This window comes from Gadus macrocephalus, chromosome 3, assembly GCF_031168955.1.
Source record: "Gadus macrocephalus chromosome 3, ASM3116895v1".
Taxonomy (NCBI): domain Eukaryota; kingdom Metazoa; phylum Chordata; class Actinopteri; order Gadiformes; family Gadidae; genus Gadus; species Gadus macrocephalus.
Window position 1 is genome coordinate 5,577,055 of NC_082384.1, and position 22,874 is coordinate 5,599,928.

Consider the following 22,874-nt stretch of genomic DNA (forward strand, 5'->3'; position numbering starts at 1 on the left):
TGGGTGTGGAGCACATTAGCCTGTGCAGATGTTGACAAGGGCTACGGGGAAAACAGCGTACCAGACAGAGCTCAAGGACTTGGAATCAGGCCAGCAAAACGGTTGTAGATCGCATTGGGAAGGAGGATGGGAGGCAGCCACAGGTTAGCACTGACACACCTAACCCTCGTTCTAATGATCTAGCACGTTAGCCAGCAAGTGTAACCACTGACACTCTGAGGGCTGGCAATGGAGGTAACCAGGTCCCTGTGAGTGTAATCTTAAGCAAGAGACTCACCCACTGATAAAATCAAGCAAGAGACTTACCCAAGTCGACTCAGTGGAGTAGCCATGCGAGGGCTCGCACAACGATGCATAGAGCAGGCGGGCAGGCAGGGACAGAGCGCACCGGAAGACCGTCACGTAAAGTGGCAAACAGTTCACCTCCCGTTGCTACTCGTCTCGGAAGCAGACCCAGTAGATCTTCAGATTGTATATAGCTTCAATGTTCCTTACGGTTTTAATCCACTCACAAGCAGAAATGCTGTGGGTCCACAGTGAGGTTTTCGGGATGGTAGAAAGTTTCAGTATGCAAAAGGAGTATCCACGGGCAGGGCATATTTACAGAAAAATAATTAAAAGTTACTTTGTTAGACGTAGGCTAGTCTACAAACAAACAAACAAACAAACAAACAAACAAACAAACACAAACGAGTCCGGGGAGCAGTGGCAGCCAGATGCGCCAGCGTTCACTCACGACGACAACAGACTTACAATAAATACATTTGTCAGAAGGAGAAACAATATATCGCTGTCGGGGGATCAGCCCTATGTTCCCACAGCCCTATGTCTCCACATTTCAAAGAATGTTTTATTCACTGAACATTTTGAAAAATTAGGCCCTATGTTCCACCATTTCTACGATTTTCCTTATTTCTAAGATTTTTCTCAAAATGAAACCCGAAGGTCCCACATTTCTAGGACATTTTCAAAATGAGGTCTTGTACTCCTTATAGTTCCCTTAAATGTATGCCCTATACTCCCACAACATTTGTTGGAAGCACTTTATAGTAAATTAATGAGTAATTTCTTTCCGCAATATTTGGTGAAAAGTATAGCAGACAGGGTTAGGGTTAGGGTTAGTTTAGTGTTCTGGCACCTGAGCGCGTAGCGATGCACACATCACCAGACAGCTAAACATTTTTCCCCACAAAACTTGAAGATAGGATCAATGATGAAAGTCCGTAAAGGATGTTGTCGACATCCACTTGTATGTCCATTTATTGATAGGTGTTGAACAAGTTGTTGCAGGTTTAGAAGTGTGAAACTGAAAATGAACCAATATGCAAATTGGTTATAAAAACGTACTTATAAAGTTGTGAAATACAATGAAATATGAACGTAAATAATTACATAAGACATGGATGAATTAAGTTACTTACAAACAAAGCTTCTCCAAGGCTTACACGGATGAATGACGTGAGATAAAAAAGATGTTTCACCGCGTGGATCTCTGGCTCAAATGACAGATCAAAATGGCTGCCGAAATAATGACCGATCACGTGACTAACAGAATGTGACTCTTATCAGCCAATGAGAATGAACACATATTAAGAAACTACGAAAGGACTGCATACAAGTAATGGCCTGCAGGGGGCTCTAAAATGCCTAATACAAACTCAAAACGTGTAACGTAACATTTAGGGTTAGGTTAGTGTTAAGGCAATACTTAGTGTGTAGGAGGGGTGGGAGGGAGTGGCTATGCAGAGTCTAGCTAAACTCTGAACAAGTGAGTCTTTTGCGGGAGCCGGTGAGCGACTCTCTGGTCCTGACATTGGCAGGGAGCTCATTCCAGCATCACAGTGCCAAAACAGAAAAGTTGTATGGCTCTGATGATTGATCTTTGCTTGCCCGTAGCAATGGCAGTACCAGACGTCCAGCTGAATTAGTTGAGCGCAGCGCTCGAGTTGGGGTGTGTGGTCTCACCAATGCTTGGAGGTAGGCAGGAACAGTTCCATTGATCGTCTTGTAAGCCAGTACCATCATCTTGAATCTGATACAAGCTACTACAGGGAGCCAGTGGAGATACCAGAAAAGGGGGGTCACATTGGAGAATTTGGGTAGGTTGAACACGAGGTGTGCAGCAGCGTTCTGGATACGCTGCAAAGGTTTAATCGTGGAGCCAGAGAATCCAGCCAAGAGCGAGATGCAGTAGTTAAGGCGGGAGATGACGAGCGCTTGGACCAGGAGCTTAGCTGCTTCCCTCCTGAGGAAGGGCCTGATCTTGTGGATGTTGTAGGGGGCAAATCTGCAGGATCAGTGCAGCACGCAGCATAACTGATTGTCCAGGACCACACCGCGGTTGGTGATGGAGATACTGCAATGTCCTCGACAGTGACCAGTAGGTCCATGTGAGGGCAATCTTTACCTGGCATAAGCAGGAGCTCAGTCCACTTGAGGTTAAGCTTCAGGTGATGGGTAGTCGTCCAAGTGCTGATGTCTGCTAGACATTGTGAGATGGTTATTGCAATCAGGGGGCTGTCAGACGAGGAGAAAGAGAGGAATAGAGTGTCATCAGCATAGCAGTGATAGGATAAACCATGTGATGTGATTACAGAGCCCAATGATCTGGTTTATAGGGAGAACATAAGGTGTCCCAGTACAGAGCCTGGAGGGACACCAGTGTCAAGAGTGCAAGGTTTGGACAAGGAGCCATTCCATCTGATCTGATAGGTGCAATTCGTCAGGTAGGATGTGAATAGCGTAGAGTCAGCGATGCCGAGTTCAGCGAGAGTGGCGAGGAGGATCTAGTGATTCATGGTGTTGAACGCCGTGGACAGGTCGAGGAGAATGAGAACCGATGACAGGGACGAGGCTCTGGCAGCACAGATTGACAGACTCACCACGAGGAAAGCTGTCTCAGTGGAGTGTGCAGTCTTGAACCCTGACTGAGGGTCAAAGTTTGGTTCACTCAAAATGTTATTTGTAACTGATTAAATTAGAATATTTAAGTTGTGGCAACAATTATATTAAGTAAAATATTATGTAAAAAATATATTAATTTCATTCTTTTTTTATTAGGGTTATTTTTTATTTCGACATGCTAAATTACAATATATTAAATGATGCTTATTACTAAATTCCACTAACTAATTCTTAACTAAATACATTGAATTGTGCAAAACTTATAGCCTGGGGGAAATCAACTCAAATTCTTGTGTGAGTGTGATTAGCCATTACAAGCCGTTTTGTAAACGGCTTGTAATATGCATTTTGTATATCTAGGTGGACAAGCCCACCTGTGATGTCAGAAGCTTCACATTTTCAAAACAGCTTGTAATGGCTAACCACACTCACACGTGGTGGTATAATATGTCCCCTCTAAAATGTACAGAAGCCCCAATTTCAGTTAAAATGTTGAATACATCTCCACTGTTACAATTCAATTTTTATTTTATTAAAAAATTAAACAGCATTCCTTTTCAAAGGCATTAACCTAATCTGTTAAGGTCCCAGGTTGTGCGGGAGCCCAAACGCACGACACAGACGAGGGTTGTAACCGTTTGAATGTTTATTTGATGGGAAATGAGAAGAAGCTGATTGATGCAGAAGGCCAGCCGGGTCGGTGTAGGAACCAGGGAGGCGACGTGGAGGAACCGCGCCATGGTAGTGAGATGTTCTGGACAAGAGCAGAGGGTTATCCCCCTCGCTTGAGTGGTTTCCCTCCACCTTGTTAAGTCTACTTCTATGATGCCGACTTCACTGGCACCGTCAAAGCGAACGGTGTGGCTCCACCGGGGCGCAGAGGCAACACAAGGTGTGCTGCTGGAAGCGCCGCCGGGCAAGAGGAGCAGAGAGGCCTTCCCTCTGTGGGATCCAACACAACGCCACTGCATTTCTTCATCGTAGATTGTGGTATAAGTAGTTGACTGGTTTCAGCAATTGCTGAAAGAAAAGGGAGGACGAACGCTGCTGAGCGGCGGTTATATACATGGGGCCGTAGGGAATGTGGGCGGTGCCCACGTTGATTGGTACATAGTTGAAAGGTTCAGTGAACGCGAGAGCGCGCACAGGACAAGCCCATAAGGCAAAGCCTGGATGGCGTAGCCTACATGAAATAGAACATAGATACGTAGGAACCTGAACCGCCACTAACAAAGGTAGAATGTTTGACGATCTGGCAATGAGTGCTTGAGAAGCCGGAGTAGATAAACAGGAAGTGTTGATTAAGATGATTCTCAGGTGTGTCTGGATGAGATGGAGAAGGAGGAGCCTGGAGAAGCTGGAGTCCGCTAGCTCCGCCCACAACATCAAACAAAAAGACAGACCAAACACACAGAGTGCTCAGCTCCCGCTAGGATCAACACAGATTTGTGCAAGTTTGATCACGAAATTTAGCCCGCGAATGAATGAAGACAGGCTTTCTCTTGTGACCGCCATGTTTCTTTCTGCCGACTCATTCGCCACCACGGCCAGTCTTTACTTGTTGTGGAAGTACCAGAGACGTCAGAGAACCTGACGCAGACTTTTTGATTCATAATACCATCCGGATGGTATTATAAATCTCTATCCTCATACACTCTCGCAAGTAATTTGCGTGATCAAACTTGCCCAAATCACTACTGTGAATAAACTCAGGCGACCAGTTCAACAGGCGACAAATTTCAATTTTGGTTTGAACGCACGGTAATAAGAATAATGACAAATATAACCACAAGCGGTGATTAACGGGGTCCGGGCAAAATTAAAAGTCACAAACACACTAATGACATATAATTATGAAGGAAAGATGTTAATGAAGAAGTTCCCCTTAATGTCATACTGTGCCTCGGCTTTGAGGTGAGTGGGCTGCAGATAGACTTGCCAACTGTCCCGTAAAAAAACGGAATTGTCCCTTATTTGGAAACTAAAAGACGTGTTCCGTAATGAACTGATACGTGACGCACTTTGTCCCGTATTTCGGGTCGTGGAAGAATGAGAGCGATTCTTCTCTTCCGTCACTCACTGTGGTGTGGCTAGACAGCCGATTCCTAAAAAACGGAATCGGCTGTCATGAGTACCGACCAATGGCAGCAGATTTGTGTGGTTACTAGGACACATTCTTCACAGTGATTGGCTCTGCTGCTGCCTGAAGCGGCCTCGCCCGGCTTAAGGTAAAAAGTGTACTAAAAACACCAACAAGAATGGCTCCCCACGCCAAAACGATAAAAAGGAAAAAGAAAAGCAAAATACCGAAAAGAGTGGGAAAGGGACTTTAAATGGATAGAATTATAGTATTCGAGAAGATGAGTTCAAGGCGAACTGTACAGTATGCAAACGTAAATTTTTGGTCAGCCACGGTGGTCTGACAGACGTAAAACAACATGCTTCCGGTGAAGCACACAAGAAGAACGAGACCCAGAGGAGAAGTCAGGGAGCTCTGACACAGTTCCTTGTACGACAAGCAACTCCGGAGGCTAACATGGTATGTCAAATAACTAAGCATTTTTGTTGTATGCTAGTAGTAGCCCAGACGAGTGGATAGGCCTACGAGTGTGAGAACAGTCAGCATCTGCGTGAGCAGAAGAAGACTCACTACTGTATGGCTTTGTAAAATGGAAATGGTCTGAAATGAGGTCAAGGAGAAGTATAGGCTATATGATTTGAACATTTGACATTTAAAGGTCCCATGACATGAAAATCTCAATTTATGAGGTTTTCTAACATAAATATGAGTTCCCCTAGCCTGCCTATGGTCCCCCAGTGGCTAAAACTTGCGTTTGGTGTAAAACAAGCACTAGCTGTTCTGCTCGCCTTTGAAAAAACGGAGGCTCAAGCGCGCTGATTTGGAAATCTGTGCTCATGACGTCATGAGGAATCTCAGCTCCTCCCCTTACTCTGCCTGGCCCGCCCAGAGACGTTGGCCCGCCAATGAGACTCGACCGTGCGAGCGCCACATGTGTGTGTGTGTGTGTGTGTGTGTATGTGTGTGTGTGAATACACACACTGTAACGCAAGTGTTTCTTGTCGGTTCTTTGACGTGTCTTGTATTTCCACAACGAGACTGTCGCGGGGGTTATCTAAGCCATGGTTGAGAAGCAATTGGGGGAAAGGAACTTTGGTTTGACTCGCTGAAGTACATGAACTGCGACATGCCGCCGGTTGCCGCGAGGCACCATCGCCCGGCAGCAGGCAGCCGGCCGCAGGCAGCGCGCGGTTCAGTCGACTTCAGGTTGATGTGGAAGAACCAGAGACGTCGCAGAACCCGACAAAGTCGTTTGTGATTCATAATATCGTCTGGAGGCGCACACAATATGTTATATGATATAGATATCTATGTATCATATGATATTATTTAGATATAGAGCTCCAGGACTGTAACGCAAGTGTTGTACACTTCCTTGTTATTTGGATAACCGTTCTGCTGTTGGTGTGATGGCGCATAACACGTCTGGTATTTCTACAACGAGACTCGTATTGGGGGTTATCTCAGCCAAGGTTGAGAATGAATTGGGGGGAAGGAACTTTGGCTTTGACTCCCTCAAGAACATGAACCACGACATGGAGGAGAAAGGGATTGTTGGCGGCGAATGTCTCCCGCTTGAGCCCCGCTGAGGGACCACCGGCGGAGGTGCATAAGATAGTTCTGTGCCCAGTTTCCCGGTAACGTTCACTCTTAGCGCGCTACGTAGACTCCTAGGCTGTTTCCCAATGTGAAGGCTGCAGCCTTGCTAGGACGCGTCCTTGCTAGTCGCGTCCTATGAAGATGAGACTAGAGTAGTGTTGGCTCGTTCGTTCGCGAACCGGTTCGAATGACCGAGTCTTTAGGACGAACGAACTGAACCGGTTCGTCTCTCTCGTTCGGTCGTCTCGTTCACCATTCGATTCACCGGAGACTCGACTGAATGAACGAACGAGTTTCCGGTAGCACTAACTCCACTGAGTCTGACTGACTCAACTGAGAACCGTGCAATGGCGTGCATTCCATGATGCGATTCACCGTCACCGTTACTAGGCTGAATCGCGAACAACTCCTCCACGTTCAGTCGAGTTTCCGGTGAATCGATTCACCGGAAACTCGACTGAACTAGGAGGAGTCGCCTGGTTTACGGTAGCGGTAAATCGCATCATGGAATGGACCCCATTGCACGGTTCTCAGCTGAGTCAGTCAGACTCAGTGGAGTTAGTGCTACAGGAAACTCGACTGAACGAACAAACGAACGATTCGCGAACGACTCCTCGTGGCGAACTGAATCACGCGAACTGGGTCACAGAAACAAATCATTGAATCCACCACTAGACTAGAGTGCTAGCTCGAGTGCTTCCTGGCGTTCGGACTTTGGAACGACTTGCTAGTGCGGAAGCGCTTCCTCTTCCGCTTTTTAATACTGCGTTTGCGCTTGTAAACACATGTGCGCTTATGAATAAAACATGGCAGCAATCAAGCTGATCGATATTTGTTCGAATTTTGTCTGTTATGAATGCGGTCATGTCTCCTTCGCATGGAGCCTCTTTGAGGAAGTCACAAAAGCTTTGTTGCGGTTGATCGAATCGTCTTTATTAAAAAAAAATCCATTCAATTTTTATAAAACTAAGTGAAATTGTCTGAGAACTTAATTCATGCATCACATTTACAGTATGGTTGATTATTATTATGCAGGGGGAAAAGACAAAGAAAGTGATGATAAACATGTATTTATTTGGATAAATTATTTAACTGATCTGATTCATTCATTCATATATAACTACAATCTACCAGTGCTTTGAACACATAAGTATATTATATATAATACAATTATATATGTTCATTACAAATTACAAACATTGCAAATGATCGGTGGTGCATTTATTTGACAACATGTTAGTGCGCCACCCTAAGGTGCACAAAAGCCTCCGTTTGCAGGGCTGACCCTAAAAAAAAAGATTAAACACAAACATAAATAGGTATACATAAATAATGTAATCTTGTGAGCGAGTAAATTGACATTGGTGACACAGTGGTGTTTAACACCAGCTACGTCCATGCAAAATATAGCAACGTATCATTAAGTAAAAACGTTTGAAAAGTGGCACAGGTCTTTAAGCTTGATTATTTGCATTAACATGATGAATCTATAAAAGCCAATACGGCACAAAATATTTCTGAAAACTTTAATATAACTTACATTTGAACAGTGGCGGCTGGTGAATTTTATTATAGGGGGGGCAGAAAGTTTGTAAACCAAACCCCTGTAGGGGGGTTTGGTTTACAAACCCTTTTTGTGTTTTTCATATAAAAACAAAGCATTCTGGTGCATTCTGACAAAATAATAAAGACAAAATAGAACATTTCCTTACAAAGACGAATGGAGCCGGGGAACTAAGTTTTTACTTCATTTATTTGCCTTGTAGAATTCAGCAAGATTAAAAGTGCAAATACATCAATAATAATTGGGAATTACCAGTATACACAAGTTAATATTCTCTCTCTGTCTCTATCTGTATGTGTGTTTGTGAGAGAGTGAGAGTGAGAGAATGTGATTCTAAAAGGGGTGAGTGTGTTACGGACAATCTATTGTGTTGGTAACTTCACTCATAAATCTATCTACAGTTAAGTATGCATTTAGACAAATACGATAAAATATCAACATAATATGTGCAACCTTTTATGTGTGGTTGTTCAAGACACACTGAAGGCATGATGCCACCATAGGTTTGCAGAGAACTATATACAATATGCACACTGAAGGCATGATGCCACCATAGGTTTGCAGAGAACTATATACAATATACACACTGAAGGCATGATGCCACCATAGGTTTGCAGAGAACTATATACAATATAAACACTGAAGACATGATGCCACCATAGGTTTGCAGAGAACTATATACAATATACACACTGAAGGCATGATGCCACCATAGGTTTGCAGAGAACTATATACAATTGCGCACATTTGCAGCCATGTTGAAATTTAGCAAGTGACTTGATCGAAGATATCCCTTCGCGCTCTTTGCTCAGTTACGTATGACACAAGCACGTTAGGGCGAGTCCCAAATCTATGAAGGTATTATTGTAGCAAAAGTCTTTAGCACCTGTAGCTGCAGAATTTGAATGCGTACACTAAAGTCACAGTAAATTTGAAGTCGGATATATTTATTTTGCATGTGTACTCTACAGTCACAAATGTGTAACAGTACATTTGTAGTCGTAAATATTTTTTATACCATTGTAAACACAAAATAGGGTCTACGAGTACGCAAATCTGTGTTACAGGTGCACAAATCCTTTTGCTACAATTATTGCAGCGCAGTTTGTGCAAAACACATTCGCACAAGGTGTGTATTCGTAAACCCAAATTTGAACTAATGCATCAGAAGTTGCACATCTGTGAAAAATTTCCTGACAAATAAAATGATAAAGAACGTTGTTGTTAATTCATGTTAATGTTAATTCAGCATTTTAATGAGCGAGCACAAATCCATTTTACAACTGCTCGAATCTGCTCCTGCAAGTCTCAGCTGTGGGTTTTTTTGCAGGTAGTTTTGCAACACGTCTAGGTGGTAAATGTGTAGCAAAAGTATTCGTATCCGTAGATGGCATGCCAGAGCGTCCGTGGGTGCACAAAATAGTTCTGCCCATAATTTCCTAATCCAATGAAAATCGCCGGCAGGGATGCATTTCTCAAATTACACTAGGACCTACCGCGTGCCAGCCATGGAGCTATAAAGATTGCAGCATACTCTTTGCGCGGGATACGTTTCTTTCTGGAGAAGTGAAGAGGGCGTCCTACTGAACGGAGGTGGGTATCCTACATTGTTAAATTAAATTACTTAGATTAAGTGAATTCCCCCCAAAGTATTTCATTAACATGCCGCAAATGTACTTCAATGTATTTTAATGGTCGTCATAACATAAGTTCAGAAATGTTAATGCAATACTTTGGGGGAATTCACTTGAATTAAGTAATTTCATTTAACATAATGTAGGATACCTGCGAGAGCATGCTGCGATCTTTATAGCTCCATGGCTGGCACGCGGTGGGTCCCAGTGTAATTTGAGAAATGCATCCCTGCCGGCGATTTTCATTGGATTAGGAAATTATTATCATTGTGTCCTGTGAAAAGTGTTTGATAAACTGAATAAACCTTATGCCATTTAATAAACCCAGGCAAGGTAACTCATTGTTTAAATATTAGAACTTGATCAAGTAGGCTACTGTGTGTAGCTTACAGAGCAAGCACTCACCCTGCTAATGCAAGTCGTTTTAGCCAGCTGCATCTAACATCACATTTCTTTGTTTCTGTTGCTTTTCTTTAGATACTTTGGTCGTAATAGCAGTCAACCAGGATGCAGAACAATCCCACACAATCAATGCAGCTGAACCAACCCAAGCCCTTACAAATCATCAAAACGTAAGTTAATAAGTGTATCTGACACTAACTGTTTTACCTAACCATACATTTTGATACTGTTTAATTTACAATCGTTCCAATCACAGCTGTTACAGAGTCCCGGGGATGACCTGACATTATCCCAGCTATTCTCGGAAACCTTTCAAACACCTGCCACATCCAGAAGCAACACGGAGGACATGGTCTCCCTTCAGCGTCAGCTTTTGGAGGAAGTTAAAATGCTCAGGCATACTCAGGAGCAACTTCTGCAGGTGGAGAGGGAAAAGCTGCTCGTCGAGAGGGAGAAGCTTCGCCTTGCCCAAGCCAAGTTTGATTTAAAAAAAAATGAATGTTGAACCTAGAATAAAATAGCAATCACTCAGAGGTTTTCATGTGTTGTTTATTGTGGTTTTTCTTCACATGAATCTCCTCCTTATGAGGTCTTGTCTCACTTGCATGCCAGTGTTACATGGGGCAGGGACTGGGACATCTCCCTCGGGGTCATCATCATCTGAGATGTCAGGGATTGGCAAGCGGTACATAATGCAGATGTTGTGGAGGATAAAAGCACAGGTAATCATTTTACATGCCCTCTCAGGAGTGTACTGGAGCACTCCACCAGAACGGTCGATACACCTAAACCTTGACTTCACTACCCCAATACACCTCTCCACAACACTACGTGTTTTTCGTTGTGCCTGGCTGTAGCGCTCATCTGGCTCTGTTGCAGGGTGAAGGATGGGTGTCATCAACCATGGTCTTAAGGCATAGCCACTGTCTCCTGTCATAGAGGACATTAGTTAGGGCAATACAGTATGTTTTTGTTTTAACCTAAAGTAGAATTCATGTGTAGTACTCACCTAACAACCAACCACCGGGCATTTCTCCCTCATTAAATTTAATGCCTGTTCCTGAATTCATGAGAACAAATGAGTCGTGGGTGCTACCCGGCCACTTCGCAACAAGGTGCGTTGCATAACATATGACCTGTGTGTTTATTGAGTGGAATTTTTTCCTGTTCACAAAGGCCTCCTCCTCATCATTTGGTGCCTATGGAATTAAAATGCATGGAATTCATACTTAAGGTAACGCTTCAAGCACCACGTGAAATGTTTTTTGATTCAAGCTGATACGTTCATAAACAGCATAAACAGATTTGCAAAGAAATTCAAATAAATAACATCTTACTTTGATTGCAATATGTGTCCCATCAACTGCCCCCAGCACATTTGGAAATCCGGCTGTTTGGTTCGAATGCATTCTGCGTCTGTTGCTGGAAACTTGATGAACTGCCGTGCTCTTCTACAGAGTGCATTTGTAACATCTCTGACCACTCGGCTAACGGATGATTGGCTCACACCCAGGGTGCCCCCCACCACCATTTGAAAAGACCCAGAGGCAAAAAATCTCAGGGCAGCCATAATTTGCCATAATCTGGAAGGGGTGACGATCGCCTTGTATTCCTTTTCAGGTCATTTGATAGCATATCTACTAAATAAATAATCGCAGGCCTAGGGAGCCTATATTGTCTAATCAACATGTGATCAGGGAGTATAAGCGGATCCATTCTGTCTCTCAATGGCCTTGGTGGATTTTCCTCCCTAACTGCCACCCAAAGAACTTCCATCTAAAAAAAAAAAGTAATATGTTTTCAGTGACTTGGCCTACTGAAATGATCTAATAATCTAAATAAATACAACTGCCTTCTTGATATACTGAAGAGAAAATGTAAGTATAATCAAACATCCTTGATAACTATTACTTCTCAACACTGTCTGGTATTATCAATAGTAACTGACAGAGTTTAGACCCATTTCATTTAATATTATATTATATATATATAATAGTATGACAAGCTTAAATTCACAACATTGTTTAACATATAGTCTTGGGTTTAGCAATATATTAATGAATTCACATAAATATAATTAAAAAAGTTAAGAAAAAACTAAGAAATTCTTCAAGAATATCAAATCTTCTTAAATTTTGTCTTAAGAACATAGTTAAGAAAAAAGTGCTACTTAAGAACTTTTTTCTTAAGAATGCTTTGTGAATCCGGCCCCAGAGCTGTTAAAAAGGGGGCGGTCATTGATGCTCTCTATTTGGTCAAATAAAAACGTCAACCTCAAGTCTATTGGTATTGACTGATGTTTGCAAAAGGTTATAATAATTCTGTCAGTTTGTACGTAGACTGTACGTACCCTCCAAATACTCATTTTTCCAGCCTAATGTGATTAAAAGTAGCGGTTTCCCGCCCAATCTGACAACACTGTCAACTGGGTTGAACGGACGTGATTAGCTTCAGTTCTGGAGGTTTGCTGCAAAAATCTAAGTATCCATAATAGACTGCATTTGCCCTTTGCTGCATTGGTTGTTTTGACGTATAAATAACTAGAGGGTGCACTGTACTAGCTGCGCACCCCTCCCCCTTCTGAAGTCAAAATCTCCCATTCAAAATGCATTGGTTTACATTTTGTTATGTTTAGCACGAAAAAAGACAGACAACCGGCTCTGGGACAAGATTCAATAGGTATATATTCATTACTATGAGCACGAAATTGTGTGATATCGGGTTGGGTTCTAACACAGTTTTCACTCAATACCTCTGGTTCTAACACGGTACTCACTCCATTATCTCTTGTTCTAACAGGCCCTTCACAGCATTACCTTTGTGTTTCTAACACTGTATTCACTCGATAACCTCTGGTTCTAACAGGCTCTTCTCTCCATTAGCTCTGGTTCTTACAGGCTCTTCGCTCCATTAGCTCTGGTTCCATCAGGCTTTTCTCTCCATTAGCTCTGTTTCTAACAGGCTCTTCTCTCCTATAGCTCTGGTTCTAACATGATAGGTCCTCACTCCATATTACAGGGGTTGGATCAACTTGTACCTCACCCTGAGCCAGTGACCAATTGACCATGAATCTACAATTAGCTGGAAGTTAACTGGAAACCACTGTACAGGAGCAGGAAAAAGTCTTGAAAATACAAATGAGGTGGGTTACGTTTTTAACAAAGTCCTGAATTATAACACGCACCTGCTCCCATGATGCCAATATTTCATTGTGTAATCTTAAAGCATATCACCCATTATGTTGTTTATATGAATGCCAATAACTAAACAACAAACAATAATTCCACTTTCAAAACCACATTGAGTCCAATAAGAAGAAAAACAAAGTCCCATGAAAGAAACAAGGCGGTTTGCACATAGAATGATATTTTATGTAGTCCTTGAAAACACAATACAAAATCAATAATAAGTACCCTCTTATTAATTGCTGGACTGTATTAGACTTTCACCGACTGCGCCAAAGTTGTGTCAGAGTTCAAAACCATGTTAAACATATTTAAAAATGCAACTGTTAAAGCCTAAATATGAACCCACTATCGCATTGAGCGGTTAAGGGCTTAGTATAAAATTAGAGTTCCTAATAGTCATGAGGTTTATCAAAAGGAAGAGGTAAGAATCCAAAGTGCAGATAAGTATTTTGACAAAGATAATTGGGCAGCATTTCTCTCTGGCATTTAAGCATACCTTCCCCACTGTTCGAATCTCTGGACCCTGCAAGGAGAGTCAGTCCACCCCCACTCTTGTAAAGTTTAGCGTGTCGGGCCATCCAGAGTTCCAGGTTGATTAATAGAATTAAAATCAATGGTTATCGTTGTCCTCTTAGGCTTGAACTCCCTTTAAAGAAACACAAGGAGATAGAAGTGAATCCAATGTGATTTATAAATCAGTCTCCCCATCACTACATTTTTGTTCAGTTCAAGTGTTTGCATTTTCTAACCCCTAAACACACACCTACTTCTAGAGAAAGTCTCAATGAACACATTTTTTACCTAAATGTTGACTTTTACTGTGACTAGGGTTAATTATTTTATTCATTTAGAAATACCGGATTTCATCCTCCACAAACCTCTTATGGTTATCCCTATGAAAAAGAAAAAAGTACTTCCTTCCTTCCTAAATTCCCTCCACAGCTCCTGGACCTGTGTATAAAACCCTGCATCCTGCCTAATCTCCCCGTGCATCGGACCAGTGTTCCCTTGACAGATCATTAGAGGACAGGTTGTTGCCTCTACATCCCCCAAGACTCCCACACATGGTCATAAGCCAGTCACAAACCAGTTCAGGCCCACCAGTCCCCGCCCAATATAAATCACAATAGCCGATGGAGTTACCTATCGAAAATTCTGAAGTGGGTTTCCTGTGGAGTTTGTGAATGCGAGTGTGTGAGTGTGAGTGTCTCACTTGAACTCTATGCCTGCCAAGCCCAGTAACCTCCTAGAAGCCTTCATCATTGGAGCGTCATGGTACTTGTCAGAGAGATACACCACTTCCTTAATACCTGGTAGGATATTAAGAACACATTAAGGAAATGTTGGTAGACTAAATGCAACTGATACATTCACTACCAAAACGTCAATGATTACGTCAAATAACTTACTTATAGTCCTGACCTCTGCATTAGCAGAGGTAAAAGGAGAGGGGTTCATGACTTTATTTGAATCAATTTGTGTGTCCGTGTGTGTGCATGTGCGTCTCTTCCAGTCTGCCACCCACCTGCTTGGATGATGAGCTTGGCACACTCATTGCATGGAAAAAGTGCCACGTAAATAGTGCAGTCTTTCACATCAGCGCTGTTCTTATTCATTATGGCGTTAAGCTCTGCATGGCACACTGGAGGGGTGTTGGTGAGTAGGGAGGGGGGGGGGGGGTATATGGCATGTTATGACAATGTTGAGACAAATAAAACAAAACAGGATTACGAAAAAAAAAAAATATATATATATATATACAAGTTGATGCCTCAAAGCTAATTTGTTGGTTATGTCAGAGCACCCTCTATAGAAATCGATGAGAAACTACATTTCAGAGGTCAATTTCCTTTTTTATTCTGGAATATGTACACTGTTTGTAATACAGGTACACATTTGACCCCATAAAATCCGAGTTGAACTCACCATAAGGGTACTTTGTGTCCAATTTGTCGTCAGCCGTTCTTGCCCATGGCATAAGGTCATCGTCACAGCCGTTGGGCATTCCATTGTAACCGATACCAACAATTTTTTTGTCCTGGTTCACAATACAGGCTCCCACCTGTAGTTAGTGAGATTTTCAAAATATATAATTTATTTTCCAATTAACCATAATAGTGTACAGCTTAAGTATAGCATTAAGGAAGATGACATCAATATCAAAAAGAACACCATGCCCTTGCTCCAAATTAAACAAATTGTCCAGTTGAACAACATGAAAGATACAATTAAATTTCTACGATTGTATCACAATACCACCATATTGCCACAAAACACTGATTCCTGTCCCTACTACCGACTGGTAGTGGAGAGGCTCTGGAGTAATACTGCAACGATTTGCAATCTGGGTGATGATTTCTCAACTAACGTTCTATTTCATCCTTACTGACCGCCACAGGCGGTGCTTTTGGCGGTCATCCAGGATTCATAGAACCGTAGTTACATACGTAACTATCGTTTTTTGTGGTCACATTTGGAACAGTAGTGGATCTCTGGCTGTGCATCACACACACACACGATTGGGCAGATGTCCTCTGTGACTTCAAAATGCACAATTACAACCTTAATTTTACAGATGTTGGCTGATAATTGTGCATCATCTTTACAGCTGGACTACTTTATATCCGTACTCAGTCTTTTCATGGTAGCCTTCTGCAAATCATTATCCACCACCAAATAAAGTGATTATCATGCGTTACTTTTTTTTTAACATGGGAGTCAATGGGACTTTCCTCTGGTACTTCAACTGTTTAAGACGTTCCTCTGGTACTTCAACTGTTTAAGACTTGATACATTTTCAACCGTTTACCATCGTTCAAACCATTAAACAAATCTAAACATGCGTATCTTCAATACTACCAAAACGAAATTTCGATAGCATTTATACTTTTTTCAGAATCACAGTTTTAGTTTCAAACCGGCATAGTTTTCAGTTGATCTCATTGATTTCCGTTGACGCCAGACGTGAGGACGTTCAGGCTGAGTTGATGAACAACACCATCAACTCAGCCTTTCTCTACTCAACTCAGAGTCGAGTGAATGTAGTCTCCAATACTAGAATCCGGAGTTCAGTTCCAGATTTGTGGCTGCAGGCTTACGCCCGCACTCTAGCAAATCATCTCCACATTAAGTTCCAGACACTAAATTAATTTGAAGCAATGGAGCAATGAGTCTGCAAAGGAGAGCAATGGGTCCAATGGGTCCACATGGGTCCGCAAAGGAACAATGGGTCCAATGGGAACATTGGTCTGTTGCGTCTAATTACTTGTTCAGACGCAAGGCGGACAAGCTTTGCCAATAAACTAGAGAGGATCACTCACTGGTGGAATCTACGGCAGCCTCAAAAGGGTAATCAACAAGGTCAAGACCACTGCTGTCCAACAGGCCCACAATCCTGAAGTAACCCAGCCCGAAGGAGGTAAAGGGGCGATGCCTGACCGCTGGGAAGGGAGAGGCCACAGCAACAAAAGCAACGGCTGTGCTTGTCCCCGAGGAGGAAAACCATCGCCATTTGGCAAGGGAGTACGATACAGTGGTAAAACCAGTGTTTCCTCTATAGGCATTCAGCAGAGGACGCTGCTAGATTGTCAGCGGCACTGAAAATAAATATAATAAAAAAAAAATAATAATAATAAAATAAAAATAGTTTCTGCCAAGTTCAAGGCACATTTTCACAATGATCTGGTCTCAGCAGATACCTTGACTGTTGGTTGTTATAGCATATTTGGAATCTCAATCTTTACATTTTCCCTCAGCAGGAGAAACCATTTTAAGATCCCATGGCATGAGGTTTTCTAACATTAATACGAGTTCCCCTAGCCTACCTATGCTCCCCCAGTAGCTAGAAAATTTGTTGTGTTTAAAACAAGCACTAGGCATTCTGCTCTGCCTTTGATAAAACGAAGCTCAGACGCGCCGTTTTGGAATTTTCCCTGTATGTCGTTATAAGGGGAGATGCCATCTCCCCTTTCTCTGCCTTGCCAGCCCAGAGAATTCGGCCCGCCAATGAGACAATGAGCTACGACCGTGCAAGTGTCATGTGTGCGTGTGTGTGTTACACAAGTGTTGTACACTTCTTTGTTATTTGGATAACCGTTCTGCTGTTGGTGTTATGGCGCATAACACGTCGGTTCTTTGTCGTCTCAGGTATATCCACAACGAGACTGTAGTTAGGGTTATCTCAGACATGTTTGAGGAGGAATTGGGGGAAAGGAACTATGGCTTCGACTCCCTGAAGTACATGAACTGTGACATAGAGGAGAAAGGGATTGTTGCCCGTGATTGTCTCCCGCCGGAGCACGGCGCCGGCTGAATTTCGGGAACATCTTCAAATACTGTGTTAGGGGCCCACTAATATCGATATTAAAGCATCCATAAAGTAGCATGCCATGGGACCTTTAAAGGGTTATTTTTCCAAATGTTCTTCCGGGTGGGGGGGGGGGCATACCCCCAGACCACCCTAGCATTGCTCAGTTACCAACTCACAGCACCACTGCTACAAAAAAAATCGAGGGGACACACACACACACACACACACACACACACACACACACACACACACACACACACACACACACACACACACACACACACACACACACACACACACACACACACACACACACACACACACACGTTGACAGTCCTCCAAACAAATGTCCGGTATGAGGTAAACAATAATTATTTATTCAAATAAATATCAATCTACCTGAGAGCTAGGGTCCTTGCTTCTCTGAGCCGACAGGAATGCGACGGCCATAAAATACTCTGGCCATTCCAAGTAGTCCTCCCTCTTTGTAGTTGCACTGGGAGAAGACGTAAGAGGAGAGTAAGAATGAGAGACAGATGTAGGAGCAGAGTGTCAATCACACTTTAAACAAAGGACAGAATAGCCAGCCAATATTTTTACCCAAGTTTGTGAAACTTAATGCTTGTTGCACAAAGTAATGATAACGGAAACCCTTTTCTGATGATTATGAATTGAGCTACCAGAATATGCACCAATATATACCAGTATATCATTGAGGAGTAAATTACACCGGCCTTAGCATTGATCACAATACGTCTGTGTACCCTACCCATTCAACGCATTAGTAAGATATTTATGGTTGCACACAACTCCTGCTCTTGGCAGGCTTTTTTATTCAAATATGTATTACTAGTTTGATATGTGAGACTTTCTTCCCAGGGACTTTAGCAAAAATGTGATTTCCCCAGTTTCATTAAATCACTAAAGGTAAAGCAAGGGGACATTCTGTAAGCAATTTGGCACACAGTTGAGAGATGTGAAATAGCTTTAATAGCTTGGATGTTGTCACCTGCAACTGTTATGCCTGGCTAGATAATCATAACGGCTTTTTACTGCATGTAAAATTCAAAGGACCCCAAATGTCCCTGATGAAAGTGGCTAGGGGGTGAAACCCATCAATTAAGTCACCGATGTGATCGTTCCCCAGATACTTAGCCATGACATCCATGACATAAACCATGGTCATCATGAATCATATAAACTCACCCCAGGGCTCCAGAGTGCGCCTTATTTGGGCGCACATGCGCCTTATTTGGGCGCACATGCGCCTAGAATTCGGGGTAGTGCGACCAAATATTTTGTTTGGGCGCACCGGTGCAACTGAAAATGTATCTGGTATAATTATTATTATTTATTTTTTTACAGAGCAGTCTATTCATAATATTGTAATAACCACGGAAGAGGCAGTGAATGAAGTATTGATTAGACAGCGATTTATTAGACACCTAATAAACCGTTGGAACACGCAAGACCGGTAACAATAGAAACGCCGGGAAACAAACTCGCGAAGCCCAATCCAGGGGCCTGTACTACGAAGCTCGATTAGAGGGTTAGCGAGGTATGTTGAGCTGAAAGCCTGGGTTAGCTGTACCATGAAAGTCGATCTCTTTAAGCGTCGCTGTATCACCATGGTGACTTACGCTCGCAACCAAACCTGGTCGGGAGCAGCTTTTCAGCGAGTCTACCCGGAGATCGGCTACTTATATCGGCGTGCGCAGCTTCCTAGCCCCTCCTCCGATAATGGCGTCACCATTTGTGGGTGTTCCCATGGACCTCGACGCGCTTATCGTACAGGCGTCTCTCCGGAGACAGAGGGTTTTTCGGGACAGAACCGATCCCTTGGCATTGTCTGACGATATTCTTTATGAGAGATACAGATTCGGCATTTATTTAAGGCATTTATTTAATGGTCAAGATATTATTAATCAATGGCGTAAATATCGACGGTGCAACCGGTGCAGCTGCCCGGGTTATTTTTAAACAGATATAAATAACCTTAAGTATATTAATCTTTTTATTGACATATTTAGGATTTCAATCATAAATCCTATTCATATTATGGACGATTATTTTAAAACAAACCCTATTTATTTATCTATTTATCTTATCTATCTTATTAATTTATTGATCTAATCAATTAACTGAAACTGGTCTTCTGATAAGGCCTAGTAACCTGGGTTACAACTTCATCAGGCAGCCTTCTGCAAATCATTATCCACCACCAAATAAAGTGATTATCATGCGTTACTCTTTTTTTTAACATGGGAGTCAATGGGACTTTCCTCTGGTACTTCAACTGTTTAAGACGTGATAAATGTTCAACCGTTTACCATCGTTCAAACCATTAAACAAATCTACACATGTGTATCTTCAATAGGGGTGTGCCAAATAATCGTCATGACGATGCATCGCGATTCTAATTTTCACGATCTACTGCATCGATTGTTGACGCCAAGAATCGATTATTAATTTATTAATTTAATTTTTTTTTATTTTTTTTTATATCGTTTTATAAAGCCTATTCACTTTTTGTGACATCAGTTTGTCCTCTTATGTTTATGAAATGATATTGTTGTTATAATGGCAGCTACTTCCAAAAGGGGAAATGTTTGAATGTTTTCATTGGTTTAAAGGACCACTGAGGCCATGTAAACGGCACTGATTATCCTTATTTTGTTATTTTAAGTTTTATAGATCCTTAGCACTTCTTGTCAGTGTATCCAGTAATAGTCGTTTCAATAAATACAGCTATGTATGAATTGAGTTGCTTTGAGTTATCAATTGAACACACTATCCAGATCATATCCAGATCATACACAGCCAGTCAGCCACTGGTAATGGCTTAATTTTTTTTTAACAGTGTTCAGTGAAAATTCGCAATGCATCGCAATGCATCGCAATAATTCAAGTATCGCGATGCATCGTGATAGAATCGCATCGTGGCATGTGAATCGTGATACGAATCGAATCGTGACTTCTTTGGCAATACCCACCCCTAATCTTCAATACTACCGAAACAAATTTTTTATAGCATTTATACTTTTTTCAGAATCACAGTTTTAGTTTCAAACCGGCATAGTTTTCAGTTGATCTCATTGATTTCCGTTGACGCCAGACGTGAGGACGTTCAGGCATACAAACACACGCAATAGCTCCGCCATTTTCTTAAAGACACACACACGCAATGGCTACGCCAATCTCTTAAGACACACACACACACACACACACACACAGCTTTATTCCAATTCGATTTTAACATTTTGAACTCTATTCAAATCTCTCACTTGATTAAAGCTATTCAACATTTCTCCTGACTACTACTACCAATACTACTACTACCAATACAACTACTAAAATTGTTACTACAACTTCAGCTACTACTACTTCTTCAGCTACTACTACTACTACTACTACTTCAACTACTACTTCAACTGCTACTTCAACTGCTACTTCAACTGCTACTACTACTACTACAACTTCAGCTACTACTACAACTTCAGCCACTACTACTACTTCAGCCACTACTACTACTTCAGCCACTACTTCAGCCACTACTACTACTTCAGCCACTACTACTACTTCAGCCACTACTACTACTTCAGCCTCTACTACTAATTCAGCTTCTACTACTACTACTACTACTTCAGCTTCTACTACTTCAGCTTCTACTACTACTACTTCAGCTTCTACTACTTTCAAGTTATTCAGTTCAATAAATTTTACATTTCTTAATTTTCAGCAATGCTTTGCGCTTTTCATTCAGCCGTCAGCATTCACACGCGTTTTCTGCAGGAAATGCAATTTCTAGTTTTTCTTATTCTTCCTCCCGTTTTTTGGTCTTCAACTCATCCACCATACTTTCAGCTACAGAAACCATTCAACTATCAAAAGGTAACAGCATGATGGATATATATCAGCGTTTTTCAATTCTTTCAACTATTCAGCTTTTTTCACTTTTTTTTAACATGGAAGTCAATGAGTCAGAAAATTTTGTTTCTTTAAATATTGCCGCCGTAAAGGACTATGGGATACCACTAGGGCTGCAACTAACAATTATTTTAATAATCGATTAATCTGTCGATTATTTTTTCGATTAATCGATGAATCTGATAAAAAAGAAACATTTGGAATTGCCGCATCTTTATTAAAAAACTGAACATTACTTCAAATTCACAGTGCAGACTGAAGTGTAAAAACAACAGGTTATTGCTCCAACGTCCCGGAACTATTATTATTTAATATAAGTAATATTAAATAATAAAAAAATTAAAAAAACATAACTGGGATAACACAAAAAAAAACATACAATGTATGATATACTTTTCTATGTATATAAGGGATATCCATGGTTAACCAGTCAAACCTATTGATACCATTTTCGAGACTCCTTGAAATAGAACTTTAATTGCTGATAAGATGATGATAGTTCAAGATAGGCCATTAAACAGGTCATAATTCTATCTTTACTATCTATTTTATATTAGTGGGAAAACAAGCTTTCACCAAAATCTCAATTATTTTTTTTTTCTGTTGCATTTGAACACATCAATCATATTACTGAGCCGACCTGAACACATCACATTTGACACCGTTTGTGACCATTGGTCAGTTTGTTTTTTAAGCTTACTAGCTCTATATCCTGCCGATTTTAACATGGATTTAAAAACTGCATTACTATTTTTAACTGACGGGACTTTCTACACCGTCCGGTTGTGTGATTACTACCGCTGCTTTGAATGACTGTTGATGCACGCGGTGCCAACTCCGAGCCCGTCTGCACAACGTCTGCAGCAGCAGCAGCTGACAGAGTTTCGGTTGGACTAGACGGATACTGAGTTGAAGGAGTTTTTTTAACCCAAAGACAGTGAAGGTACAACACTTTTATGTAGGCCTACAGTCAGTTTTAAGATATGACCAAAATACAAGCTGTGGTCGCTCACACTAAAGCTTGCTGTGGGCGTGCATGAACCATGAACCAACCTGTCGGTGGCTGGCTGTAAACAGTGCTGCGCCTATGAGTAACTTATTAATCGCGTGACACAACGAATCAACGACTAAATTCGTTGCCAACGCATTTAATAATCGATTTTTATCGATTTTAACGATTCGTTGTTGCAGCCCTAGATACCACTATCTCCTTTTCTTTCGTAAAGGTTGCTCAGGAATATCCTATGCTAAAGGAGGATTAAAGGAT

The 22,874-nt window shown here is 41.7% G+C and overlaps 1 protein-coding gene and 2 long non-coding RNA genes across 4 annotated transcripts in view; 1 reads left to right on the plus strand and 2 right to left on the minus strand.

The window, feature by feature from the left end:
• Positions 1-10,205: 10,205 nt before the first annotated feature.
• On the plus strand, positions 10,206-10,716 carry LOC132453660 (uncharacterized). Its single transcript, XR_009524759.1, has 2 exons — positions 10,206-10,353; positions 10,440-10,716. It is a non-coding gene; the product is annotated as an uncharacterized LOC132453660 (long non-coding RNA).
• LOC132453661 (uncharacterized) lies at positions 10,715-11,273 on the minus strand. The gene is made up of 2 exons (XR_009524760.1): positions 11,193-11,273; positions 10,715-11,113 (listed from the first exon to the last, which is right to left on the minus strand). It is a non-coding gene; the product is annotated as an uncharacterized LOC132453661 (long non-coding RNA).
• Positions 11,274-13,532: 2,259 nt separating this feature from the next.
• The window catches only part of dctd (dCMP deaminase), a 32,029-nt gene continuing 22,687 nt past the window's right edge, over positions 13,533-22,874 (minus strand). The window contains exons 2-7 of one of the 2 annotated variants that reach the window (XM_060046794.1): positions 18,080-18,176; positions 15,298-15,433; positions 14,897-15,013; positions 14,781-14,795; positions 14,585-14,681; positions 13,533-14,017 (exon numbers count right to left, since the gene is read on the minus strand). In XM_060046794.1, the coding sequence (XP_059902777.1) occupies positions 13,933-14,017; positions 14,585-14,681; positions 14,781-14,795; positions 14,897-15,013; positions 15,298-15,433; positions 18,080-18,176 (547 nt within the window). In that variant the 3' untranslated portion in view covers positions 13,533-13,932. The remainder of the gene's footprint in view (positions 14,018-14,584; positions 14,682-14,780; positions 14,796-14,896; positions 15,014-15,297; positions 15,434-18,079; positions 18,177-22,874) is intronic. The other variant, XM_060046795.1, reaches the window with a different exon arrangement.